Source organism: Pseudophryne corroboree, chromosome 8 (assembly GCF_028390025.1).
Source record: "Pseudophryne corroboree isolate aPseCor3 chromosome 8, aPseCor3.hap2, whole genome shotgun sequence".
Taxonomy (NCBI): Eukaryota; Metazoa; Chordata; class Amphibia; order Anura; family Myobatrachidae; genus Pseudophryne; species Pseudophryne corroboree.
The window spans coordinates 406885030-406909609 of record NC_086451.1 but is presented as its reverse complement, the minus strand read 5'-3'; the positions used below and the strand labels follow the sequence as shown (position 1 = coordinate 406909609).

Below are 24580 nucleotides of genomic sequence, written 5' to 3'. Positions count from 1 at the left end.
CAGGTCCAGCACAGACACAACTACACCATAACATGTATACACACAGCCCAGGTCCAGCACAGACACTACTACACCGTGACAGGTATACACACAGCCCAGATCCAGCACAGACACTACTACACCATGACATGTGTACACACAGCCCAGGTCCAGCACAAACACTACTACACCATGACATGTACACACACAGCCCAGGTCCAGCACAGACACTACTACACCATAACATGTGTACACACAGCCCAGTTCCAGCACAAACACTACTACACCATGACATGTACACACACAGCCCAGGTCCAGCACAGACACTACTACACCATGACATGTGTACACACAGCCCAGATCCAGCACAAACACTACTACACCATGACATGTATACACACAGCCCAGGTCCAGCACAGACACTACTACACCGTGACAGGTATACACACAGCCCAGGTCCAGCACAGACACTACTACACCGTGACAGGTATACACACAGCCCAGGTCTAGCACAGACACTACTACACCGTGACATGTATACACACAGCCTAGGTCCAGCACAGACACTACTACACCGTGACAGGTATACACACAGCCCAGGTCCAGCACAGACACTACTACACCATGACATGTCTACACACAACCCATGTCCAACACAGACACTACTACACCGTGACAGGTATACACACAGCCCAGGTCCAGCACAGACACTACTGCACCGTGACAGGTATACACACAGCCCAGGTCCAGCACAGACACTACTACACCATGACATGTGTACACACAACCCATGTCCAACACAGACACTACTACACCGTGACATGTATACACACAGCCCAGATCCGGCACAAACACTACTACACCATAACATGTATACACACAGCCCAGATCCAGCACAGACACTACTACACCATAACATGTATACACACAGCCCAGGTCCAGCACAGACACTACTACACCATAACATGTGTACACACAGCCCAGATCCAGCACAAACACTACTACACCATGACATGTATACACACAGCCCAGGTCCAGCACAGACACTACTACACCGTGACAGGTATACACACAGCCCAGGTCCAGCACAGACACTACTACATTGTGACAGGTATACACACAGCCCAGGTCTAGCACAGACACTACTACACCGTGACATGTATACACACAGCCTAGGTCCAGCACAAACACTACTACACCATAACATGTATACACACAGCCCAGATCCAGCACAGACACTACTACACCATGACATGTATACACACAGCCCAGATCCAGCACAGACACTACTACACCGTGACAGGTATACACACAGCCCAGGTCTAGCACAGACACTACTACACCATGACATGTGTACACACAACCCATGTCCAACACAGACACTTCTACACCGTGAAAGGTATACACACAGACCATGTCCAGCACAGACACTACTACACCGTGACAGGTATACACACAGCCCAGATCCAGCACAAACACTACTACACCATAACATGTATACACACAGCCCAGATCCAGCACAGACACTACTACAGCATTACACCATAACATGTATACACACAGCCCAGGTCCAGCACAGACACTACTACACCATAACATGTGTACACACAGCCCAGATCCAGCACAAACACTACTACACCATGACATGTATACACACAGCCCAGGTCCAGCACAGACACTACTACACCGTGACAGGTATACACACAGCCCAGGTCCAGCACAGACACTACTACACCGTGACAGGTATACACACAGCCCAGGTCTAGCACAGACACTACTACACCGTGACATGTATACACACAGCCTAGGTCCAGCACAGACACTACTACACCGTGACAGGTATACACACAGCCCAGGTCCAGCACAGACACTACTACACCATGACATGTGTACACACAACCCATGTCCAACACAGACACTACTACACCGTGACAGGTATACACACAGCCCAGGTCCAGCACAGACACTACTACACCGTGACAGGTATACACACAGCCCAGGTCCAGCACAGACACTACTACACCATGACATGTGTACACACAACCCATGTCCAGCACAGACACTACTACACCGTGACAGGTATACACACAGCCCAGATCCAGCACAGACACTACTACACCATAACATGTATACATACAGCCCAGATCCAGCACAAACACTACTACACCATAACATGTATACACACAGCCCAGATCCAGCACACACTACTACACCATTACACCATAACATGTATACACACAGCCCAGGACCAGCACAGACACTACTACACCATTACACCATAACATGTATACACACAGCCCAGGCCCAGTACAGACACTACTGCACCGTGACATGTATACACACAGCCCAGGTCCAGCACAGACACTACTACACCGTGACAGGTATACACACAGCCCAGGTCTAGCACAGACACTATTACACCATGACTTGTATACACACAGCCCAGGTCCAGCACAGACACTACTACACCATGACAGGTATACACACAGCCCAGGTCCAGCACAGACACTACTACACCGTGACAGGTATACACACAGCCCAGGTCCAGCACAGACACTACTACACCATGACATGTCTACACACAACCCATGTCCAACACAGACACTACTACACCATGACATGTGTACACACAACCCATGTCCAACACAGACACTACTACACCGTGACAGGTATACACACAGACCATGTCCAGCACAGACACTACTACACCGTGACAGGTATACACACAGCCCAGATCCAGCACAAACACTACTACACCATAACATGTATACACACAGCCCAGTTCCAGCACAGACACTACTACACCATTACACCATAACATGTATACACACAGCCCAGGTCCAGCGCAGACACTACTACACCATTACACCATAACATGTATACACACAGCCCAGACCCAGTACAGACACTACTGCACCGTGACATGTATACACACAGCCCAGGTCCAGCACAGACACTACTACACCGTGACAGGTATACACACAGCCCAGGTCCAGCACAGACACTACTACACCGTGACAGGTATACACACAGCCCAGGTCTAGCGCAGACACTATTACACCATGACATGTATACACACAGCCCAGGTCCAGCACAGACACTACTACACCATGACAGGTATACACACAGCCCAGGTCCAGCACAGACACTACTACACCGTGACATGTATACACACAGCCCAGGTCCAGCACAGACACTACTACACCATGACATGTATACACACAGCCCAGATCCAGTACAGACACTACTACACCATGACATGTATACACACAGCCCAGGTCCAGCACAGACACTACTACACCGTGACAGGTATACACACAGCCCAGATCCAGCACAGACACTACTACACCATTACACCATAACATGTATACACACAGCCCAGGTCTAGCACAGACACTATTACACCATGACATGTATACAGTACACACAGCCCAGGTCCAGCACAGACACTACTACACCATGACAGGTATACACACAGCCCAGGTCCAGCACAGACACTACTACACCGTGACAGGTATACACACAGCCCAGATCCAGTACAGACACTACTACACCATGACATGTATACACACAGCCCAGGTCCAGCACAGACACTACTACACCATGACATGTATACACACAGCCCAGGTCCAGCACAGACACTACTACACCATAACATGTATACACACAGCCCAGGTCTAGCACAGACACTACTACACCATAACAGGTATACACACAGCCCAGATCCAGCACATACACTACTACACCATGACATGTATACACACAGCCCAGGTCCAGCACAGACACTTCTACACCATAACAGGTATACACACAGCCCAGATCCAGCACATACACGACTACACCATAACATGTATACACACAGCCCAGATCCAGCACAGACACTACTACACCATAACAGGTATACACACAGCCCAGATCCAGCACAGACACTACTACACCATGACAGGTATACACACAGCCCAGATCCAGCACAAACACTACTACACCATGACATGTATACACACAGCCCAGGTCCAGCACAGACACTACTACTCCATGACATGTATACACACAGCCCAGGTCCAGCACAGACACTACTACACCATGACATGTATACACACAGCCCAGGTCCAGCACAGACACTACTACACCATAACATGTATACACACAGCCCAGGTCTAGCACAGACACTACTACACCATAACAGGTATACACACAGCCCAGATCCAGCACATACACTACTACACCATGACATGTATACACACAGCCCAGGTCCAGCACAGACACTTCTACACCATAACAGGTATACACACAGCCCAGATCCAGCACATACACGACTACACCATAACATGTATACACACAGCCCAGATCCAGCACAGACACTACTACACCATAACAGGTATACACACAGCCCAGATCCAGCACAGACACTACTACACCATGACAGGTATACACACAGCCCAGATCCAGCACAAACACTACTACACCATGACATGTATACACACAGCCCAGGTCCAGCACAGACACTACTACTCCATGACATGTATACACACAGCCCAGGTCCAGCACAGACACTACTACACCATAACATGTATACACACAGCCCAGATCCAGCACAAACACTACTACACCATGACATGTATACACACAGCCCAGATCCAGCACAGACACTACTACACCATAACATGTATACACACAGCCCAGGTCCAGCACAGATACTACTACACCATGACATGTATACACACAGCCCAGATCCAGCACAGACACTACTACACCATGACATGTGTACACACAGCCCAGGTCCAGCACAGACACTACTACACCATAACATGTATACACACAGCCCAGATCCAGCACAGACACTACTACACCATAACATGTATACACACAGCCCAGATCCAGCACAGACACTACTACACCATTACACCATAACATGTATACACACAGCCCAGATCCAGCACAGACACTACTACACTGTGACATATATACACACAGCCCAGATCCAGCACAGACACTACTACACTGTGACATGTATACACACAGCCCAGGTCCAGCACAGACACTACTACACCATAACATGTATACACACAGCCCAGATCCAGCACAAACACTACTACACCATGACATGTATAATACACACAGCCCAGATCCAGCACAGACACTACTACACCATGACATGTATACACACAGCCCAGGTCCAGCACAAACACTACTACACCATAACATGTGTACACACAGCCCAGATCCAGTATGCTCTGCGCACCTCAGGTTGGTCCTTGGTTTGATATGCCAGTTTGTACCCTCGTAATACTCCATTTAATGCTGCTCTTGGCTCTCTCCACGTCACAAACGTAACAGTCTCGTTCTTTGTTGCAGTTATATTTTCAGGGGGACCAGATGGAACTATAAGAGGGGGGATATAAATGTGGTAAGCAAGCACATGACATGTATACTAAAACCTGCTATCTCTGCCCTTCTCTCCCTGAGCTCCCGTTACTACAGTACATAGGAGTAACTGGGGTGTACAGTGACCACAACTAATGTACCTGCAAGAATCTGCACTTATCAGGCAGCATTGATACAGGTACAGTATACAGTACAATTATTCCTACACAGACATTAACTAACAATCGTTTCATTTACATAAAGTATAGTTACTCATTTAGGGACATTATACATCTGACTAATCTCGTAACAAAAATTATAAATAGTTTTTAACCTAACCTGTGTAATGTAACAATGATTTACATTGTTTTAAAATGTCACGGGAATTACACACTTAAGCATTAGTATTAAAGCGTCACTTGTGTCAGCAAGATTATTTACAGCATAGTAACAACTATAATGGGTATATTTACTAAAGATCGATTTTAATCGATTTCCATTCATTTCAGATTGATTAAACTCGATCGTAATCGATGTTGGGCTCTCAGGGTTAAATGATAATTCACATATTTATTAACAGATGATTTTTTAATATTTATTTTAAAATGTTAGCAAACGTGTGTTTTAGTCCTGGAAGCCCAACATCGATTAAGATCAATTTTAAATGATCTGAAATGGATGGAAATTGATTAAAGTCAGCCTTTAGTAAATATACCCCTAAGAACTACATATCTATCACAGTGGCCTGCCACAGTACACAACTGCGTGTTCCAGAGAGGCAGAAAAGGGGACAAAGCATAACGTGGGGGCAATGGCTAAAGCTGGCGTGAAACCATTTGACATCTCGTGGAATTGGAAAGGCACTGACAGCTACTGGGACTGCGACAGGAATGCTGACACAGGGAGAATTGCTTGTGTCTTGTATACTAATGACCATGAGGGACTGAAAAAAAGCCCCTCTGAAAGGCTCAGTTGCTTTCATTCCTCTGCCAAGGAAAGAGCAGACAATGAGGGTCCGCAGACAGAGGAGGGACATGTAGCAAATGGTGATTGGGGCAAAGAAAAAGAATAAGTAACAGAGACACAAAGACGGGGAAAGTAGACATAACAGAGACAGAAAGAGATATTTAAAGATGGAGACACAAGGGTAAATTGACTAAAGCTTCTAAAACATAGAATTGATTATGTTGCCCATAGCAACCAATCAGATGCAGTCTATCATTTCTAAAAGGCAATATAGAAATGATAAACAGCATCTGATTGGTTACTATGGGCAACCTCACCGATTCACTGTTTTAGAAGCTTTCGTAAATTTACCCCATACAATGAAAACAGAGAAAAAGTTGGTCATAAATTATTCATCTTTCTCAGGTATACAGTATATACGCTGGTGTCCTGGCCTGTATCTGTTCACAATTACACATGTATGCCCTTACTGTACTCGGAATAAGGTAGAATACCCCTTCCCTTCTCCGTCCTGCCTCTCCAGGAGAAGGCGGGTCTAAGATCCTGCATCAGATGAATCTGCCCAGCAATCTGTGGGTGCACACATAGGCAAATTCACTCAGCATATGCTATGCACACTAGTATAGTACTCGCTCTGCGTCATCCACAAAGACTGCTAGGGGCCTATTTATCAATTAGCATGTTTGGGATATAACACCCGATTTCAGGGGTAAGTATCCCCTGAATTTTAAGTACCCTCTTATTTTTGATCACAGAAACAGCTCCCATAGGTTTTTGTGGTGGCTGTTTTTTTTTGTTTGTTAGTTTTTTGCTCAATTTGACCAAGATCCAGAGCTTGACCCTGGTAGCTAACATCATCTCCAGATGGCATTAGCCGCAGTAGACTATGGGCTACATTCCAAAACAGTTACCAGTAGAGAGAGCCCAAGCACTCCCCAGTCGCCCAGGTTCCATATGAGAAGCATTATACCCCTTTCAGACCACCTGAGGTGGGTCGCACCCGGAATCCTGACACGTGTGCTTCCCGGATGCGACCTGCCTCAGGCCCCTCGCCGCCGCTGTTCCTAACCCGGCATTTTGCTGGGATGGTGATGACAACGGTGACGTGGCAGGGGGCGGCACTTAGAGATCACATGATCACCAACAATCGGCCGTCCACACATAGGGAACAGGAAACGGGTCGATGCAACCAGGCTTCCCGTTCACACAACACAGCGAGAACGTGTTCAACCCTGCAAGCTACCCGAATTGGAATGCTGGGTCACAAGACCCGGATTATTCCAAATGGGCCATTTCTGATCGCACAGCAACATGGGTTATGTGCACTCATGTGCAATAACCTGTGTTCAAAGCAGGCGGTCTAAGGGGGTAATTCAGACCTGATTGCTAGGCTGCATTTTCTCACAGCCTGCGATCAGGTCCGAACTGCGCATGCATATGCACCGCAATGCGCAAGCGCGTCGCAGGGGTACAAAGCGGATCGCCGCTCAGCAATGGGTTTGTGCAACGGATCCATTTGCACGGGCAATCACAAGGAGATTGACAGGAAGAAGGCGTTTCTGGGTGTCAACTGACCGTTTTCAGGGAGGGGTTGGAAAAAAGCAGGCGTATCCAAGCATTTGCAGGGAGGGTTCCTGACGTCAATTCCTGTCCCGGACAGGCTGATGTGATCGCAGCGGCTGAGTAAGCCCTGGGCTGCACAGAGACTGCACAAGATCTGTTTGTACAGCTCTGCTACACATGCGTTTGCACACTTGCACAGCTAAAATACACTCCCCCTGTAGGCGGCGACTATCTGAACGCAGCACTGCAAAAATCACCTGCTAGCGATCAGGTCTGAATTAGGCCCTAAAAGAGGTATTAGTAGTCACTTCACTTTTACCACACCGCAGAGACAGGCTACCGATGGAATATACATCACTAAGAAATTAATATTATAGGGTTTAAGACCCAATAATAAATATGCCCCAAAGAGAGACAGAGGGAGATTTATCAAGCCTCCAAGAGCGATAAAGTACCAACAAACAGCCTCTGTCATTTTTCTAACACAGCCTGTAAAATGGCAGTTAGATGCTGATTGGTTGGAACTTTATCTCTCTCTCCAAGGCTTGATACATCTACCCCAGAAAGAGAAAAGGAGATAAAAGGGGAAATGATGACAATAAAAGAGAGTGAAAGGAGAAAGCAATATTAGAAAGCATTTGTACTATCTATGCTAAAAAAAACTCTTACCTCCTTCCATGGTTTCCATGTCAACCCAGTCTGTCCAGTGGGACACCCCTTCACTGCTTAGGCAGGCCACACGGACGTTATACATGGTGAAGGGGGTCAGGCCACTGATTACATGGCTGTATGGGGGCACATTGATGTTCTGATTGTATATCTTGTGGTGGGGAAGAGGGCTGTGGTGGTTCTGGGAGACAGTAGCCTAGAGAAGCGAAAGAAGATATTGTAGGTATACATCTTGTACAAAACCATATAGGTCTGGCCTCCTTCATACTATATAGCACACTGATTCAGCATTAGACTATGGGGTAACATGCATTTCCAATATCATTGCTCAATCTTACTATGACTTTTTCCTAATATGACCCAGAGCACAATAGCATCCTCCTAATCCATGCTGGACATATTTAGTAGTAACCCATCAATAGAGACATGTATGCTTGTACATACCTCCCAACATTTATGAAGGTGAATTTGGGACATTTGCGCGGCACGATCTCGGAAAGGGGGTGTGAGCTATGAGAAAGTAGTAGGGATGGCCATCGACCATCGATGATTCCTAATCATCGAGGTTTCAGCCCGATGTCAAATGGTTTTGCCATCGATGGAGAGAACCAGATAGTTTCCCACCATCAATGGCTTAGCATAAACAAATATTTTTTTTTATATTTTTTTTACAAGATGCCGGGACACTGAGCATAGCTCCACCCCCAACATCCATGAAGCCCCGCCCCCAAGCTGTGATTGGCCCACAGGTTATTCACAGAAATAACAGGGATGACCATTGATGAATGAAACCATCAATGTTCTCCCGTAGCATAGTTAGTGAACATGGATGACCACTCACAGTTTCGCCATTGATGGCGAACACACCGATGGCCATCCCTAGAAAGGGGGCGTGGCTTCACGGAAGTGCAGCGATTGTGAGCCACGCCCCTGTTTTCATCACTGAGTGGGCATGCCCAGCTCTCTGTGAGCTGCTGGCATGTCCCCGCTCCCTCTGACTCCTGTGAATAGACACTGTGTGCATGCACAAACTAGCGCTCATCCCGCTGCCGGCATACTGGTGGCCGGGATACCGCTATCGGTGTACTGACGGCTGGCATCCCGGCCTTCGGTATTTCACACGGAACCCCTATGGCCAATAGTAAAGTGGCTGAAGTTGGGGGGTGGAGCCAAGCCACAGCAGTAAAAGCCCATTGAAAAAAATGAGAAGAGGCAGCTGTACATCTGATTCACTGACAGGACCGCGCCTCCAGCCCACATCAAAGCATGCCCCTCTCAGTGAGGCAGATGTGATTGGACAGCGGATCCAGCACTGAGCTGTGAATATATCCAGCTGTCAGTGCTGAGCCCCGGCTCTCTCCCTTCCCGCACATCATTTTGTCCCGGAACTTTGGAAGGAGCCTCAGCACCGCATCACTCAGCGCAACATTGCACAGCACCTTGGCCCAAGACCTCTGTCTCCCCATCTCTACAACATATCGATTGAATTAAACATTCACCAGCAGCGGACACATCTATAACATATCTGCCCTGTTCTCAATTAATAAAAGACCGATACAAAAATATCAGGATTCCTAAATAAAAGATCAGAAACTATATACCATATAATACAATCTTGTGCTTTCATGAGAGTAACAAACATCAATAGTGTGATGCCAAACACCAATAGAAATGAATCATCCTTTTAATCTGCATTATTGGAGTGAGTAAAACTGTAACACATGTGAATCAGGTCATCTTTTCAGGAAACAGGCATATTTATATAATGCCACTCTTGTTCTGCTTTCTGTACTTAGAATGAAAAGTCCCAATCAAGCCACATCTTCCAGTAAAAGAGGAACTGGGGGAATAAGAGGAAAACAAAACTGGAGTTCCTATGTATTACAGAGGAAGCTTTAGTGGCCGTAGCTGTTGTAGAGTTGGGGATCAGTAAGATTTGCCGGCGCACAGGATCCTAGCGGTCGTAATACCGACGCCGGGATCCCGATGTTTGAGAAGCCGACAGGGGTGAGTAAGGGGTGTTCCCCCCTCTCCCCAACCCCCTAACCTTAACCCTCTCTACCCACAGCCTAACCCTCACCTTCACCCTTGTTGCCTAGCCCTAACCACCCCCCGTAGGTGCCAAAACCTAACCCCCTGTCCCCGATGCCTATATCTAACCGCCCCCCACCGCAGCCTAACCCTCCGAGGGGGGGAGGTCTAACCCTAATCCCCCCTCCCCGCAGCCTAACCCCCCTTGGATGCAGTCTTAACTGCCGGGATAGCGACAGCCGGGATCCTGACTGCATCCCATAGAGTTGGACCAACGTTTATGAGAATGGAGAATATCAGTTCACTAGTGACCCAATGTGACATAGTCAGTGGGCATAACCATAAAACAATAATTCTATACACAGTCATAGTACATTCTGTATACAACCAAAATAATTATTTAGCGCTGATTAATGTGTTTACTAGACCTTATAAGGTTATAGGTCTATAAGGTTCTAAGGTTATAAATGGGCACATTTCCTTTACTCATTATTTAATGCGTTCTAAGTATAAACAAAAGGACTTGACTTGGGCTTTGCTGTGCCCAGGGCCATCTTAATAGCATACTAGGCCCTGGGCTGGCACAGCAATGCACTGGGGCCCCTACACACCCATTCATGGGAACCAATTTTAAAAAAACCATAACTTGCCCCTCCTTCAGTTCCACGCCTTCTCTCACTACATGTTTATGTGCAGTGAATGACCAATCAGCATGCTGACAGCCATTCACTGTCTGGCTGCAGGCTGGGAGGCAGGTAGAGATAGGCTGCCTGGCCGCTCCAATTGTGTGACCACCACCTGCCCTAGATCAGCACTGATCAGAGATGAGGACAGGAGAGGTAAGTGTATTTGCTGGAAAGACACAAGGGGGGAGGAATCCATACGGAGACAAGACACAGAGGAGGGGCCAGGCAGCCATGGAAAGACACGGGGAGAGGCAGCCGAGACACAGGGGGTAGGCAGCCATGGGGAGACACAGGGGGAGAGACAGCCATGGGGAGACACAGGGGGAGAGACAGCCATGGGGAGACACAGGGGGAGAGGCAGCCATGGGGAGACACAAGGGGAGAGACAGTAATCCTCCCACTGTATAAATCATTGGTACGGCCGCATCTTGAATATTGTGCACAGTTCTGGGCACCACACTATAAAAGAGACATATTAGAACTTGAAAAGGTTGATTAAGGGTTTGGAGACACTGGACTATGAGGAGAGGCTTTCTAGGTTAGATATGTTTACACTAGAAATGAGACGACTAATGCTGGGTACACACTGATAGATATATCTGCAGATATACTGTATCTATGGATGGATCCGTCGGGACTGACGTCAGGAACTAAAGTGGGCATTTACACACGCCCGTCAAGTTCAGCCATCAGTCACCGTCGGCTGCTGCAGCTTGTGTATGGTTGGTCGGCTGACCGCCCATACACACACAGCAATGCGCCAATATATTGTTAGATATATTGGCCGTCGGCTGTGCTGCAGGGCCGACGTGATTTGTCTGTGAAAGATGGCGTTCACAGACATATCGCTCGTACACACTGACTGACGGACCCACGATATATCGGCTGTTCAATAGAACGGCCGATATATCGGCCAGAGGAGATATGATTAATATTTACAAATATATAAAGGGGCAATATGTGGAGCTATCAGGTGATTTGTTTATTAAGAGACCTCTACACAAAACGTGCGGACATTCACTAAGGCTTGAGGAGAGGAAATTTCATACTTAGCGCAGGAAGAGATTATTCACAGTAAGGGCAATACGGATGTGGAATTCTCTGCCAGAGAAGGTTGTAATGGCGGACTCAGTCAATGCGTTTAAAAATGGGTTAGATAAATTTCTAGCGGAAAAAGATATCCGAGGATATAGCCTTTAATCAGAATAGAATAGGGAATATAATACAATTCAGGTTGAACTCGACAGACAACTTGTCTTTTCTCAACCTCGCTAACTATGTTACTATATTACTATATTACTATTACTCCCTATACAGACACGGGACACTACACCCCCAACACAGCCTGACCCCTGGACATGAGCACAATACATGATGTGATTTCCTTTCGCTTAACTCTTGAGTCAGTGGAGAAGTAAGAAGTTGAACTCAGCAATAGTGCTTCCTCTTTCACTGCCTGTTTATACAGCATGGACACGAAAATGTCATTCCTGCAACTTTACATCCACCACTAAAAGAGAGACAGTGAACTCATTGTGTAAGCTATGTTTTGCCAGAATGGCTTGCTGTTTCTGTTTCTGTTCTATTGTATGGAACCTATCAAACACAGTAAGCCCTCATTCAGTACTGATCGCTTCTGCGATCACCTACGCAGTTTCCTGATTATCTGTAAACTGCGCAGGTGCAGGACCCATTCTGCGCATGTGCAGAACGGTTCCTGCATGATCGCAGAGGCATTCGTGGGCGGGGACGGCCAGCGGTGCTGAAAATGGGGGTCTGAAGATGAGATTTCTTTGCCTCGCAAGGCCCCTTCCAATGGCCAGCCTGCGGAAGCTGTGGCTTACTCAGCTGGCCGTTTGCAGGGAACATCGGTCGCCATGTTGATCCCAACTACGGGCCTAAGTCAGAGGTTGATGCTGCACAGACGCTGAGTCTTTGTATGCAGTGACTGTGGTAACATATGCTAATGCCACAGCAGGGGCCCGATGTAATGACGCCCAGGTTCAGCGACCGTGTGGGTTGCCGGCTGAACTCAGACTTTTTTTTAAAGGGGCAATCGCTTACAAGGCATAAACATGCACTGATCCTTCTCATCCAACCTGATGGAGCTTGAGAGGTGCTGCAAAGAGGAATGGGTGAAACTGCCTAAAGATAGGTGTGCCAAGCTTGTGGCATCACATTCAAACAGACTTGAGGCTGTAATTGCTGCCAAAGGTGCATCAACAAAGTATTGAGCAAAGGCTGTGAATACTTATGTACATGTGATTTCTTAGTTTTTTATTTTTAATAAATTTGCAAAAAACTTTTTTCACGTTGTGATTATGGGGTATTGGGGGTCATTCCGAGTTGACTGCTCGCTAGCTACTTTTAGCAGCCGTGCAAATGCATAGTCGCCGCCCACGGGGGAGTGTATTTTGCTTTGCAGGAGTGCGAACGACTGTGCAGCTGAGTGGTACAAAAACATTTTGTGCAAAACAAGACCAGCCCTGTAGTTACTTATTCTGTGCGATGATTGCAGCGACGAAGGTCCCGGAATTGACGTCAGATACCCGCCCTGCAAACGCCTGGACACGCCTGCGTTTTCCCAAACACTCCCAGAAAACGGTCAGTTGACACCCATAAACCCTCTCCCTGTCAATCTCCTTGCGATCGGAATGGAATCTTTGCTAGATCCAGTGCACAGCAGCGATGCTCTTTGTGCCCGTACGACGCGCGTGCGCATTGTGGCACATACGCGTGTCCAGTTTTGCCGTTTTTTTACCTGATCGCTGCGAAAATCGTCAGCGAGCGATCAACTCGGAATGACCCCCATTGTTTGTAGCATTTTGTGAGAAAAAATGAATTTATTCCATTTTGCAATAAGGCTGTAACATAACAAAATGTGGAAAAAGTGAAGCGCTGTGAATACTTTCCAGATGCACTGTAAATTAGTGATGAGCACCGGAAATTTTTCGGGTTTTGTGTTTTGGTTTTGGGTTCGGTTCCGCTGCCGTGTTTTGGGTTCGAACGCGTTTTGGCAAAACCTCACCGAATTTTTTTTGTCGGATTCGGGTGTGTTTTGGATTCGGGTGTTTTTTTCAAAAAACCCTAAAAAACAGCTTAAATCATAGAATTTGGGGGTCATTTTGATCCCAAAGTATTATTAACCTCAATAACCATAATTTCCACTCATTTTCAGTCTATTCTGAACACCTCACACCTCACAATATTATTTTTAGTCCTAAAATTTGCACCGAGGTCGCTGGATGTCTAAGCTAAGCGACCCAAGTGGCCGACACAAACACCTGGCCCATCTAGGAGTGGCACTGCAGTGTCACGCAGGATGGCCCTTCCAAAAAACACTCCCCAAACAGCACATGACGCAAAGAAAAAAAGAGGCGCAATGAGGTAGCTGTGTGAGTAAGCTAAGCGACCCTAGTGGCCGACACAAACACCTGGCCCATCTAGGAGTGGCACTGCAGTGTCACGCAGGATGGCCCTTCCAAAAAACCCTCCCCAAACAGCACATGACGCAAAGAAAAAAAGAGGCGCAATGAGGTAGCTGTGTGAGTAAGCTAAGCGACCCTAGTGGCCGACACAAACACCTGGCCCATCTAGGAGTGGCACTGCAGTGTCACGCAGGATGGCCCTTCCAAAAAACACTCCCCAAACAGCACATGACGCAAAGAAAAAAAGAGGCGCAATGAGGTAGCTGTGTGAGTAAGCTAAGCGACCCTAGTGGCCGACACAAACACCTGGCCCATCTAGGAGTGGCACTGCAGTGTCACGCAGGATGGCCCTTCCAAAAAACACCCCCCAAACAGCACATGACGCAAAGAAAAATGAAAGAAAAAAGAGGTGCAAGATGGAATTGTCCTTGGGCCCTCCCACCCACCCTTATGTTGTATAAACAGGACATGCACACTTTAACCAACCCATCATTTCAGTGACAGGGACTGCCACACGACTGTGACTGAAATGACGGGTTGGTTTGGACCCCCACCAAAAAAGAAGCAATTAATCTCTCCTTGCACAAACTGGCTCTACAGAGGCAAGATGTCCACCTCATCATCATCCTCCGATATATCACCGTGTACATCCCCCTCCTCACAGATTATCAATTCGTCCCCACTGGAATCCACCATCACAGCTCCCTGTGTACTTTGTGGAGGCAATTGCTGCTGGTGAATGTCTCCACGGAGGAATTGATTATAATTCATTTTAATGAACATCATCTTCTCATTTTAATGAACATCATCTTCTCCACATTTTCTGGATGTAACCTCGTACGCCGATTGCTGACAAGGTGAGCGGCGGCACTAAACACTCTTTCGGAGTACACACTTGTGGGAGGGCAACTTAGGTAGAATAAAGCCAGTTTGTGCAAGGGCCTCCAAATTGCCTCTTTTTCCTGCCAGTATAAGTACGGACTGTCTGACGTGCCTACTTGGATGCGGTCACTCATATAATCCTCCACCATTCTTTCAATGGGGAGAGAATCATATGCAGTGACAGTAGACGACATGTCCGTAATCGTTGTCAGGTCCTTCAGTCCGGACCAGATGTCAGCATCAGCAGTCGCTCCAGACTGCCCTGCATCACCGCCAGCGGGTGGGCTCGGAATTCTGAGCCTTTTCCTTGCACCCCCAGTTGCGGAAGAATGTGAAGGAGGAGATGTTGACAGGTCGCGTTCCGCTTGACTTGACAATTTTGTCACCAGCAGTTCTTTGAACCCCAGCAGACTTGTGTCTGCCGGAAAGAGAGATCCAAGGTAGGTTTTAAATCTAGGATCGAGCACGGTGGCCAAAATGTAGTGCTCTGATTTCAACAGATTGACCACCCGTGAATCCTTGTTAAGCGAATTAAGGGCTCCATCCACAAGTCCCACATGCCTAGCGGAATCGCTCTGTGTTAGCTCCTCCTTCAATGTCTCCAGCTTCTTCTGCAAAAGCCTGATGAGGGGAATGACAACGTTGAAATCATTCTCCACTGCGCTTGAGACAGGTGCATTCCACCTCCTATATCGTGCTCAGTTGTATAGGCTTGAATGGCCTTTTGCTGCTCCTCCAACCTCTGAAGCATATAGAGGGTTGAATTCCACCTCGTTACCACTTCTTGCTTCAGATGATGGCAGGGCAGGTTCAGGCGTTTTTGGTGGTGCTCCAGTCTTCTGTACGTGGTGCCTGTACGCCGAAAGTGTCCCGCAATTCTTCTGGCCACCGACAGCATCTCTTGCACGCCCCTCTCGTTTTTTAAATAATTCTGCACCACCAAATTCAAGGTATGTGCAAAACATGGGACGTGCTGGAATTTGCCCAGATTTAATGCACACACAATATTGCTGGCGTTGTCCGATGCCACAAATCCACAGGAGAGTCCAATTGGGGTAAGCCATTCCGCGATGATCTTCCTCAGTTGCCGTAAGAGGTTTTCAGCTGTGTGCGTATTCTGGAAAGCGGTGATACAAAGCGTAGCCTGCCTAGGAAAGAGTTGGCGTTTGCGAGATGCTGCTACTGGTGCCGCCGCTGCTGTTCTTGCGGCGGGAGTCCATACATCTACCCAGTGGGCTGTCACAGTCATATAGTCCTGAGCCTGCCCTGCTCCACTTGTCCACATGTCCGTGGTTAAGTGGACATTGGGTACAACTGCATTTTTTAGGACACTGGTGAGTCTTTTTCTGAGGTCTGTGTACATTTTCGGTATCGCCTGCCTAGAGAAATGGAACCTAGATGGTATTTGGTACCGGGGACACAGTACCTCCAACAAGTCTCTAGTTGGCTCTGCAGTAATGATGGATACCGGAACCACGTTTCTCACCGCCCAGGATGCCAAGGCCTCAGTTATCCGCTTTGCAGCAGGATGACTGCTGTGATATTTCATCTTCCTCGCAAAGGACTGTTGGACAGTCAATTGCTTGGTGGAAGTAGTAAAAGTGGTCTTACGAGTACGACTTCCCCTCTGGGATGACCATCGACTCCCAGCAGCAACAACAGCAGCGCCAGCAGCAGTAGGCGTTACACGCAAGGATGCATCGGAGGAATCCCAGGCAGGAGAGGACTCGTCAGAATTGCCAGTGACATGGCCTGCAGGACTATTGGCATTCCTGGGGAAGGAGGAAATTGACACTGAGGAAGTTGGTGGGGTGGTTTGCGTGAGCTTGGTTACAAGAGGAAGGGATTTACTGGTCAGTGGACTGCTTCCGCTGTCGCCCAAAGTTTTTGAACTTGTCACTGACTTATGATGAATGCGCTGCAGGTGACGTATAAGGGAGGATGTTCCGAGGTGGTTAACGTCCTTACCCCTACTTATTACAGCTTGACAAAGGCAACACACGGCTTAACAAATGTTGTCCGCATTTCTGTTGAAATACTTCCACACCGAAGAGCTGATTTTTTTGGTATTTTCACCAGGCATGTCAATGGCCCTATTCCTCCCACGGACAACAGGTGTCTCCCCGGGTGCCTGACTTAAACAAACCACCTCACCATCAGAATCCTCCTGGTCAATTTCCTCCCCAGCGCCAGCAACACCCATATCCTCCTCATCCTGGTGTACTTCAACACTGACATCTTCAATCTGACTATCAGGAACTGGACTGCGGGTGCTCCTTCCAGCACTTGCAGGGGGCGTGCAAATGGTGGAAGGCGCATGCTCTTCACGTCCAGTGTTGGGAAGGTCAGGCATCGCAAACGACACAATTGGACTCTCCTTGTGGATTTGTGATTTCGAAGAACCCACAGTTCTTTGCTGTGCTTTTGCCAGCTTAAGTCTTTTCATTTTTCTAGCGAGAGGCTGAGTGCTTCCATCCTCATGTGAAGCTGAACCACTAGCCATGAACATAGGCCAGGGCCTCAGCCGTTCCTTGCCACTCCGTGTGGTAAATGGCATATTGGCAAGTTTACGCTTCTCCTCCGACAATTTTATTTTAGATTTTTGAGTCCTTTTTTTACTGATATTTGGTGTTTTGGATTTTACATGCTCTGTACTATGACATTGGGCATCGGCCTTGGCAGACGACGTTGCTGGCATTTCAACGTCTCGGCCATGACTAGTGGCAGCAGCTTCAGCACGAGGTGGAAGTCGATCTTGATCTTTCCCTATTTTTGGAACCTCAACATTTTTGTTCTCCATATTTTAATAGGCACAACTAAAAGGCACCTCAGGTAAACAATGGAGATGGATGGATACTAGTATACTTATGGATGGACGAGCGACTGCTGACACAGAGGTAGCTACAGCCGTGGACTACCGTACTGCGTCTGCTGCTAATATAGACTGGATGATAATGATATAAAAAATATATATATATCACTACTGCAGCCGGACAGGTATATATTATATAATGACGGACCTGCTGGACACTGTCAGCACTGCAGACTCCTAAAGTAAGCTACTAGAATCAAGAAGATAGAAAAAAAAAAAAACACCACAGGTAGGTGGTATACAATTATGGATGGACGAGCGACTGCCGACACAGAGGTAGCTACAGCCGTGGACTACCGTACTGCGTCTGCTGCTAATATAGACTGGATGATAATGATATAAAAAATATATATATATCACTACTGCAGCCGGACAGGTATATATTATATAATGACGGACCTGCTGGACACTGTCAGCACTGCAGACTCCTAAAGTAAGCTACTAGTATCAAGAAGATAGAAAAAAAAAACACCACAGGTAGGTGGTATACAATTATGGATGGACGAGCGACTGCTGACACAGAGGTAGCTACAGCCGTGGACTACCGTACTGCGTCTGCTGCTAATATAGACTGGATGATAATGATATAAAAAATATATATATATCACTACTGCAGCCGGACAGGTATATATTATATAATGACGGACCTGCTGGACACTGTCAGCACTGCAGACTCCTAAAGTAAGCTACTAGTATCAAGAAGATAGAAAAAAAAAAAACACAACAGGTAGGTGGTATACAATTATGGATGGACGAGCGACTGCCGACACAGAGATAGCTACAGCCGTGGACTACCGTACTGCGTCTGCTGCTATATAGACTGGATGATAATGATATAAAAAATATATATATATCACTACTGCAGCCGGACAGGTATATATTATATAATGACGGACCTGCTAGACACTGTCAGCAGCACTGCAGACTCCTAAAGTAAGCTACTAGTAGTATCAAGAAGATAGAAAGAAAAAAAACACCACAGGTAGGTGGTATACAATTATGGATGGTCGAGCGACTGCCGACACAGAGGTAGCTACAGCCGTGGACTACCGTACTGCGTCTGCTGCTAATATAGACTGGATGATAATGATATAAAAAATATATATATATATCACTACTGCAGCCGGACAGGTATATATTATAATGACGGACCTGCTGGACACTGTCAGCACTGCAGACTCCTAAAGTAAGCTACTAGTATCAAGAAGATAGAAAGAAAAAAAAACACCACAGGTAGGTGGTATACAATTATGGATGGACGAGCGACTGCCGACACAGAGGTAGCTACAGCCGTGGACTACCGTACTGCGTCTGCTGCTACTATAGACTGGATGATAATGATATAAAAAATATATATATATATCACTACTGCAGCCGGACAGGTATATATTATATAATTAATGACGGACCTGCTGGACACTGTCAGCAGAATGCGTTTATAGAATAAAAACACCACACGACGAGTGTTTAACTTTTTCAGGCAGACAATCACAATATACTGGTGGTCAGACAGTGGTCACTGGTCAGTCACACTGGCAGTGGCACTCTGGCAGCAAAAGTGTGCACTGTTAAATAATATGTACTCCTGCTACTGCTCCCCAGTCTCCCCCACAATTAAGCTGTGTGAGCACTGAGCACTCAGCACAGTCAGATATACATAGATGATGCAGCACACTGAGGCTGAGCACAGATATGGTATACTGTTACTGTGTCACTGTGTATCGTTTTTTTTCAGGCAGAGAACGGATTATATTAAATAATAATATAATAAAACTGCACTGGTGGTCACTGGTCAGTCACTAGTAAACTCTGCACTCTCTGAGTACTCCTAAGCTCCAGTAAATCAAGTGTCTCACTCTCACTCTCTCTCTTCTAATCTAAATGGAGAGGACGCCAGCCACGTCCTCTCCCTATGAATCTCAATGCACGTGTGAAAATGGCGGCGACGCGCGGCTCCTTATATAGAATCCGAGTCTCGCGATAGAATCCGAGCCTCGCGAGAATCCGACAGCGGGATGATGACGTTCGGGCGCGCTCGGGTTAACCGAGCAAGGCGGGAAGATCCGAGTCTGCCTCGGACCCGTGTAAAAAGGCTGAAGTTCGGGGGGGGGGGGTTCGGATTCCGAGGAACCGAACCCGCTCATCTCTAGTATACAGTATATAAGCTGGTGTCCTGGCCTGTATCTGTTCACAATTACACAAGTATGCCCTTACTGTACTCGGAATAAGGTAGAATACCCCTTCCCTTCTCCGTCCTGCCTCTCCAGGGGTTCGGATTCCGAGGAACCGAACCCGCTCATCACTAACGGACACTACTGCGCGGTGTAATGTAACTAGCGAACACTACTGTGCAGTGTAATGTGACTAACGGACACTACTATGCGTGTAATGTGACTAATCGACACTACTGTGCGGTGTAATGGGAATAACGAACACTACTCTGCGGTGTAATGTGACTAACGGACACTACTATGCGTGTGATGTGACTAATGGACACTACTATGCGGTGTAATTTGAATAACAGACACTACTATGCGGTATAATTTGACTAATGGACACTACTATGCGGTGTAATGTGACTAGCGAACACTACTGTGCTGGGGAGGCGGGGTCATATTAGCATTTGCTGATGAAGGGGGTTCATAGTAATGTGTAAAAGGGTGCCCTACCTGGCGCAAAGTGTAAAAGGGAACTCTACCTGGCTCAGTATGTAAAAGAGTACTCTACCTCGCGCAATGTGTAAAAGGGTGCTCTACCTGGAATAATGTGCAACTGGCTCTACCTGGTGCAATATGTAAAAGGGGTCTCTACCTGGCATAATGTATATAACTGGTATTACAGTGTGGCGTAATTTTGAATAATGGAGACTACTGTGCATCGTAATTATTTTACAGCGCTATACTTTACGTAATTTTTTTATGCCCCTATATTTTTGCGGCGTGCCTTCCACGCACTGTCCATGTTGTGGATCTTGAGGGGGGGGGGGGGACCAAAATATCTAGTTACAGCCTTGAGGATGAGATCGGTCACATTTGTATTTGTAGAAAGGCGCAAAATTGATAGTTTGCAGGAGGGTGCCGAACACCCTAGCACCGGCCCTGCGCCCCTGTCATCTGGCCCAACCCTAATTGCCATCCGGCCGGCCCCCACTCATCCGGCCCTTAGACTCGGGACGGGTGCATAGGTATAGGCAGAGAATGGGACTACTTGCAAATGTGCGCTTGTGGGGGGAGGGGGGGATCAGTGCCCACTGACCCCCGCCCCCCATCCTCCCTCCCCCCCACACACACACACACACACACACACACACACACACACACACACACACACACACAATCCAGCTTCTCTAGTGGTGATCAGGCTGCAAGATTTAAATGAATTGTATAATTTGTTATCCAAACATACTGCATAAAAATGTTTAATTGTTCAATAATTGTACAACCAAATCAACGCAATAGTGGCCAATTTAGTGTCATCTAATCTTTTTCCATGTGCTGTACAATGTGTCACCCCCTCATCTGTAAGCCACTTGCCTAAATATGTCAACCCCCACGTTCATCACCCCTCCCTCAGCCCAATACAGGGCATGTACTAAATAGACTGATCTCTGCTTGGGGGATTTGTCACACATTGTCTGGTATTATTGATTATTCCTGTGTCACCGATGCTATCCCCCATGCTTCACCACAAACAAACCCTCCACTGGAATGTAACGGATGTCATTAGATCCCATTATTTGGTAATTGAATACTCAGTAGCGATGGGTAAACAGCACAGGTGATATCATTTATGGCATATGGCTGTCATTAAAACAATCTGGTCCTGCCAGGCAGAACTGACCCAATAGACATATCACTATTGTTATTATTACACTATAGACCTAGCAGGACCAACCAATTAGACATATCACGGTTATTATTACACTATGGCCCTCATTCTGAGTTGATCGCTCGCTAGCTGCTTTTAGCAGCAGTGCAAACGCTAGGCTGCCGCCCTCTGGGAGTGTATCTTAGCTTAGCAGAAGTGCGAACGAAAGATTAGCAGAACTGCTCGTAAAAATTTTCATGCAGTTTCTGAGCAGCTCGAAACTTACTCCAACCTTGCGATCACTGCAGACTGTTTAGTTCCTGGTTTGACGCCACAAACACGCCCTGCGTTCGGCCAGCCACTCCCCCGTTTCTTCAGCCACGCCTGCATTTTTATCTGGCACGCCTCCCTGAAAACGCTCAGTTTCCACCCAGAAACACCCACATCCTGTCAATCACACAACGATCAGCAGTGCGACTGAAAAGCGTCGCTCGACCTTGTGTAAAATTGCATAGTTTTGTGTAAAAGTACTTCGAACGTGCGTACTGCGGCCCGAAGTGCCGCTTTTTCAACTAATCGCCGTGCTGCGAACGATAGCAGCTAGCGATCAACTCGGAATGAGGGCCTATAGACCTAGGCAGGACTGACCCAATAGACATATCACTATTGCTATTATTACACTATAGACCTAGGCAGGACTGGCCCAATAGACATATCACTCTTGTTATTATTACACTATAGACCTAGGCAGGACTGACCCAATAGACATATCACTATTGTTATTTTTACACTATAGACCTAGGCAGGACTGACCCAACAGATATATCATGGTTTTTATTACACTATAGACCTAGGCAGGACCAACCAATTTGACATTCAGATGTGTCCACATACATCTTTGCTATATCCCGCCATATAAAGCACAGTTTTGCATGCCATAGACTGAGATATTTAGCCATGCCTTGTGATTTTTCTTAATTTGCTTCTTTAATATGTTACTTTATACATATTCTATTATGACAAACAAAAATTTTAAAGTTCATTCACTCGCAACTAGTGAAAAACAGCCGAGCCGTGTTTTAAATGTTGTGCCAAATTTGAAAAAAAGCAAAGATGTAAGTGGACATATCTGTATCACTGTTATTACACTATAGACCTAGGCAGGACTGAACCATTAAACATATCACGGTTATTATTACACTATAGACCTAGGCAGGACTGAACCATTAGACATATCACGGTTATTATTACACTATAGCCCTAGGCAGGACTGACCAATTAGACATATCACTGTTATTATTACACTATAGACCTAGGCAGGACTGAACCATTAAACATATCACGGTTATTATTACACTATAGACCTAGGCAGGACTGACCCATTAGACATATCACTGTTATTACTACACTATGGTCCTAGGAACTTTTGACCCAATTGTCATTAGTACTGTGTACTCTGGTCTAAGAAAGACTGCCGGGTCCACCAGAAGCTCAAAAGTTTCTTTCCGCAAGCGGTCCACCTACTGAACTCCTGAACACTGACTGACTAGTATATATATATATATATATATATAGTATACCTATCTGTATGACTTTACTTGCTCCCCCTCCCCCACCTGCTTATGTTACCTACTCAGCTGTTGTATAGCAAACCGAAGACAAATTCCTAGTATACATAAGTATAACTCGCCAATAAAGCTGGTTCTGATGAGGCTCTGGTTTTTTAGCCAATCAGAGCTTACGGACCGGCAGCTCCTGATTGGCTGCCGGTCCGTGAGCTCTGATTGGCTAACGAACTGGCGCCTCATTTGAGATACCCGCTGCTGGAGACCGGACTCACTTCACTGAACATTGAGGGGTCAGAGAGGCGTGCGCTGCGCTCTCCTCCCCTCACATAGAAGCAACAACAGAGGCAGCAGTGAGCAGCAGGGGGGGCAATGTGTATCTGTCACTGTGGGGCAATGTATCTGGCACTGTCTGGCATATGTGTATCTGGCACTGTGGGGCATATGTGTATCTGGCACTGTGGGGCGATGTGTATCTGGCACTGGAGAGTAATGTGTATCTGGCACTGCCGGTCCGCGAGCTCTGATTGGCTAACGAATCGGTGCCTCATTTGAGATACCTGTCGCTGGAGGCCGGACTCACTTCACTGAACATTGAGGGGTCGGAGAGGTGCGCGCTGCACTCTCCTCCCCTCACATAGCAGCAACAACAGAGGCAGCGGTGAGCAGAAGGGGGGGCACTGGGGGCAATGTGTATCTGGCACTGTGGGGCAATGTGTATCTGGCACTGTAGGAGCATAGCTGGCACTGGGGGCATATGTGTATCTG

At 46.9% G+C, this 24580-nt stretch overlaps 1 protein-coding gene across 1 annotated transcript in view; it reads right to left on the bottom strand.

Moving 5' to 3' along the window:
- AXL (AXL receptor tyrosine kinase) overlaps positions 1-24580 on the bottom strand; it is a 208195-nt gene that overhangs the window by 105363 nt on the left and 78252 nt on the right. Inside the window, exons 7-8 of the mRNA XM_063937829.1 lie at positions 8542-8737; positions 5222-5361 (exon numbers count right to left, since the gene is read on the bottom strand). Coding sequence (XP_063793899.1) covers positions 5222-5361; positions 8542-8737 — 336 coding nt within the window. The remainder of the gene's footprint in view (positions 1-5221; positions 5362-8541; positions 8738-24580) is intronic.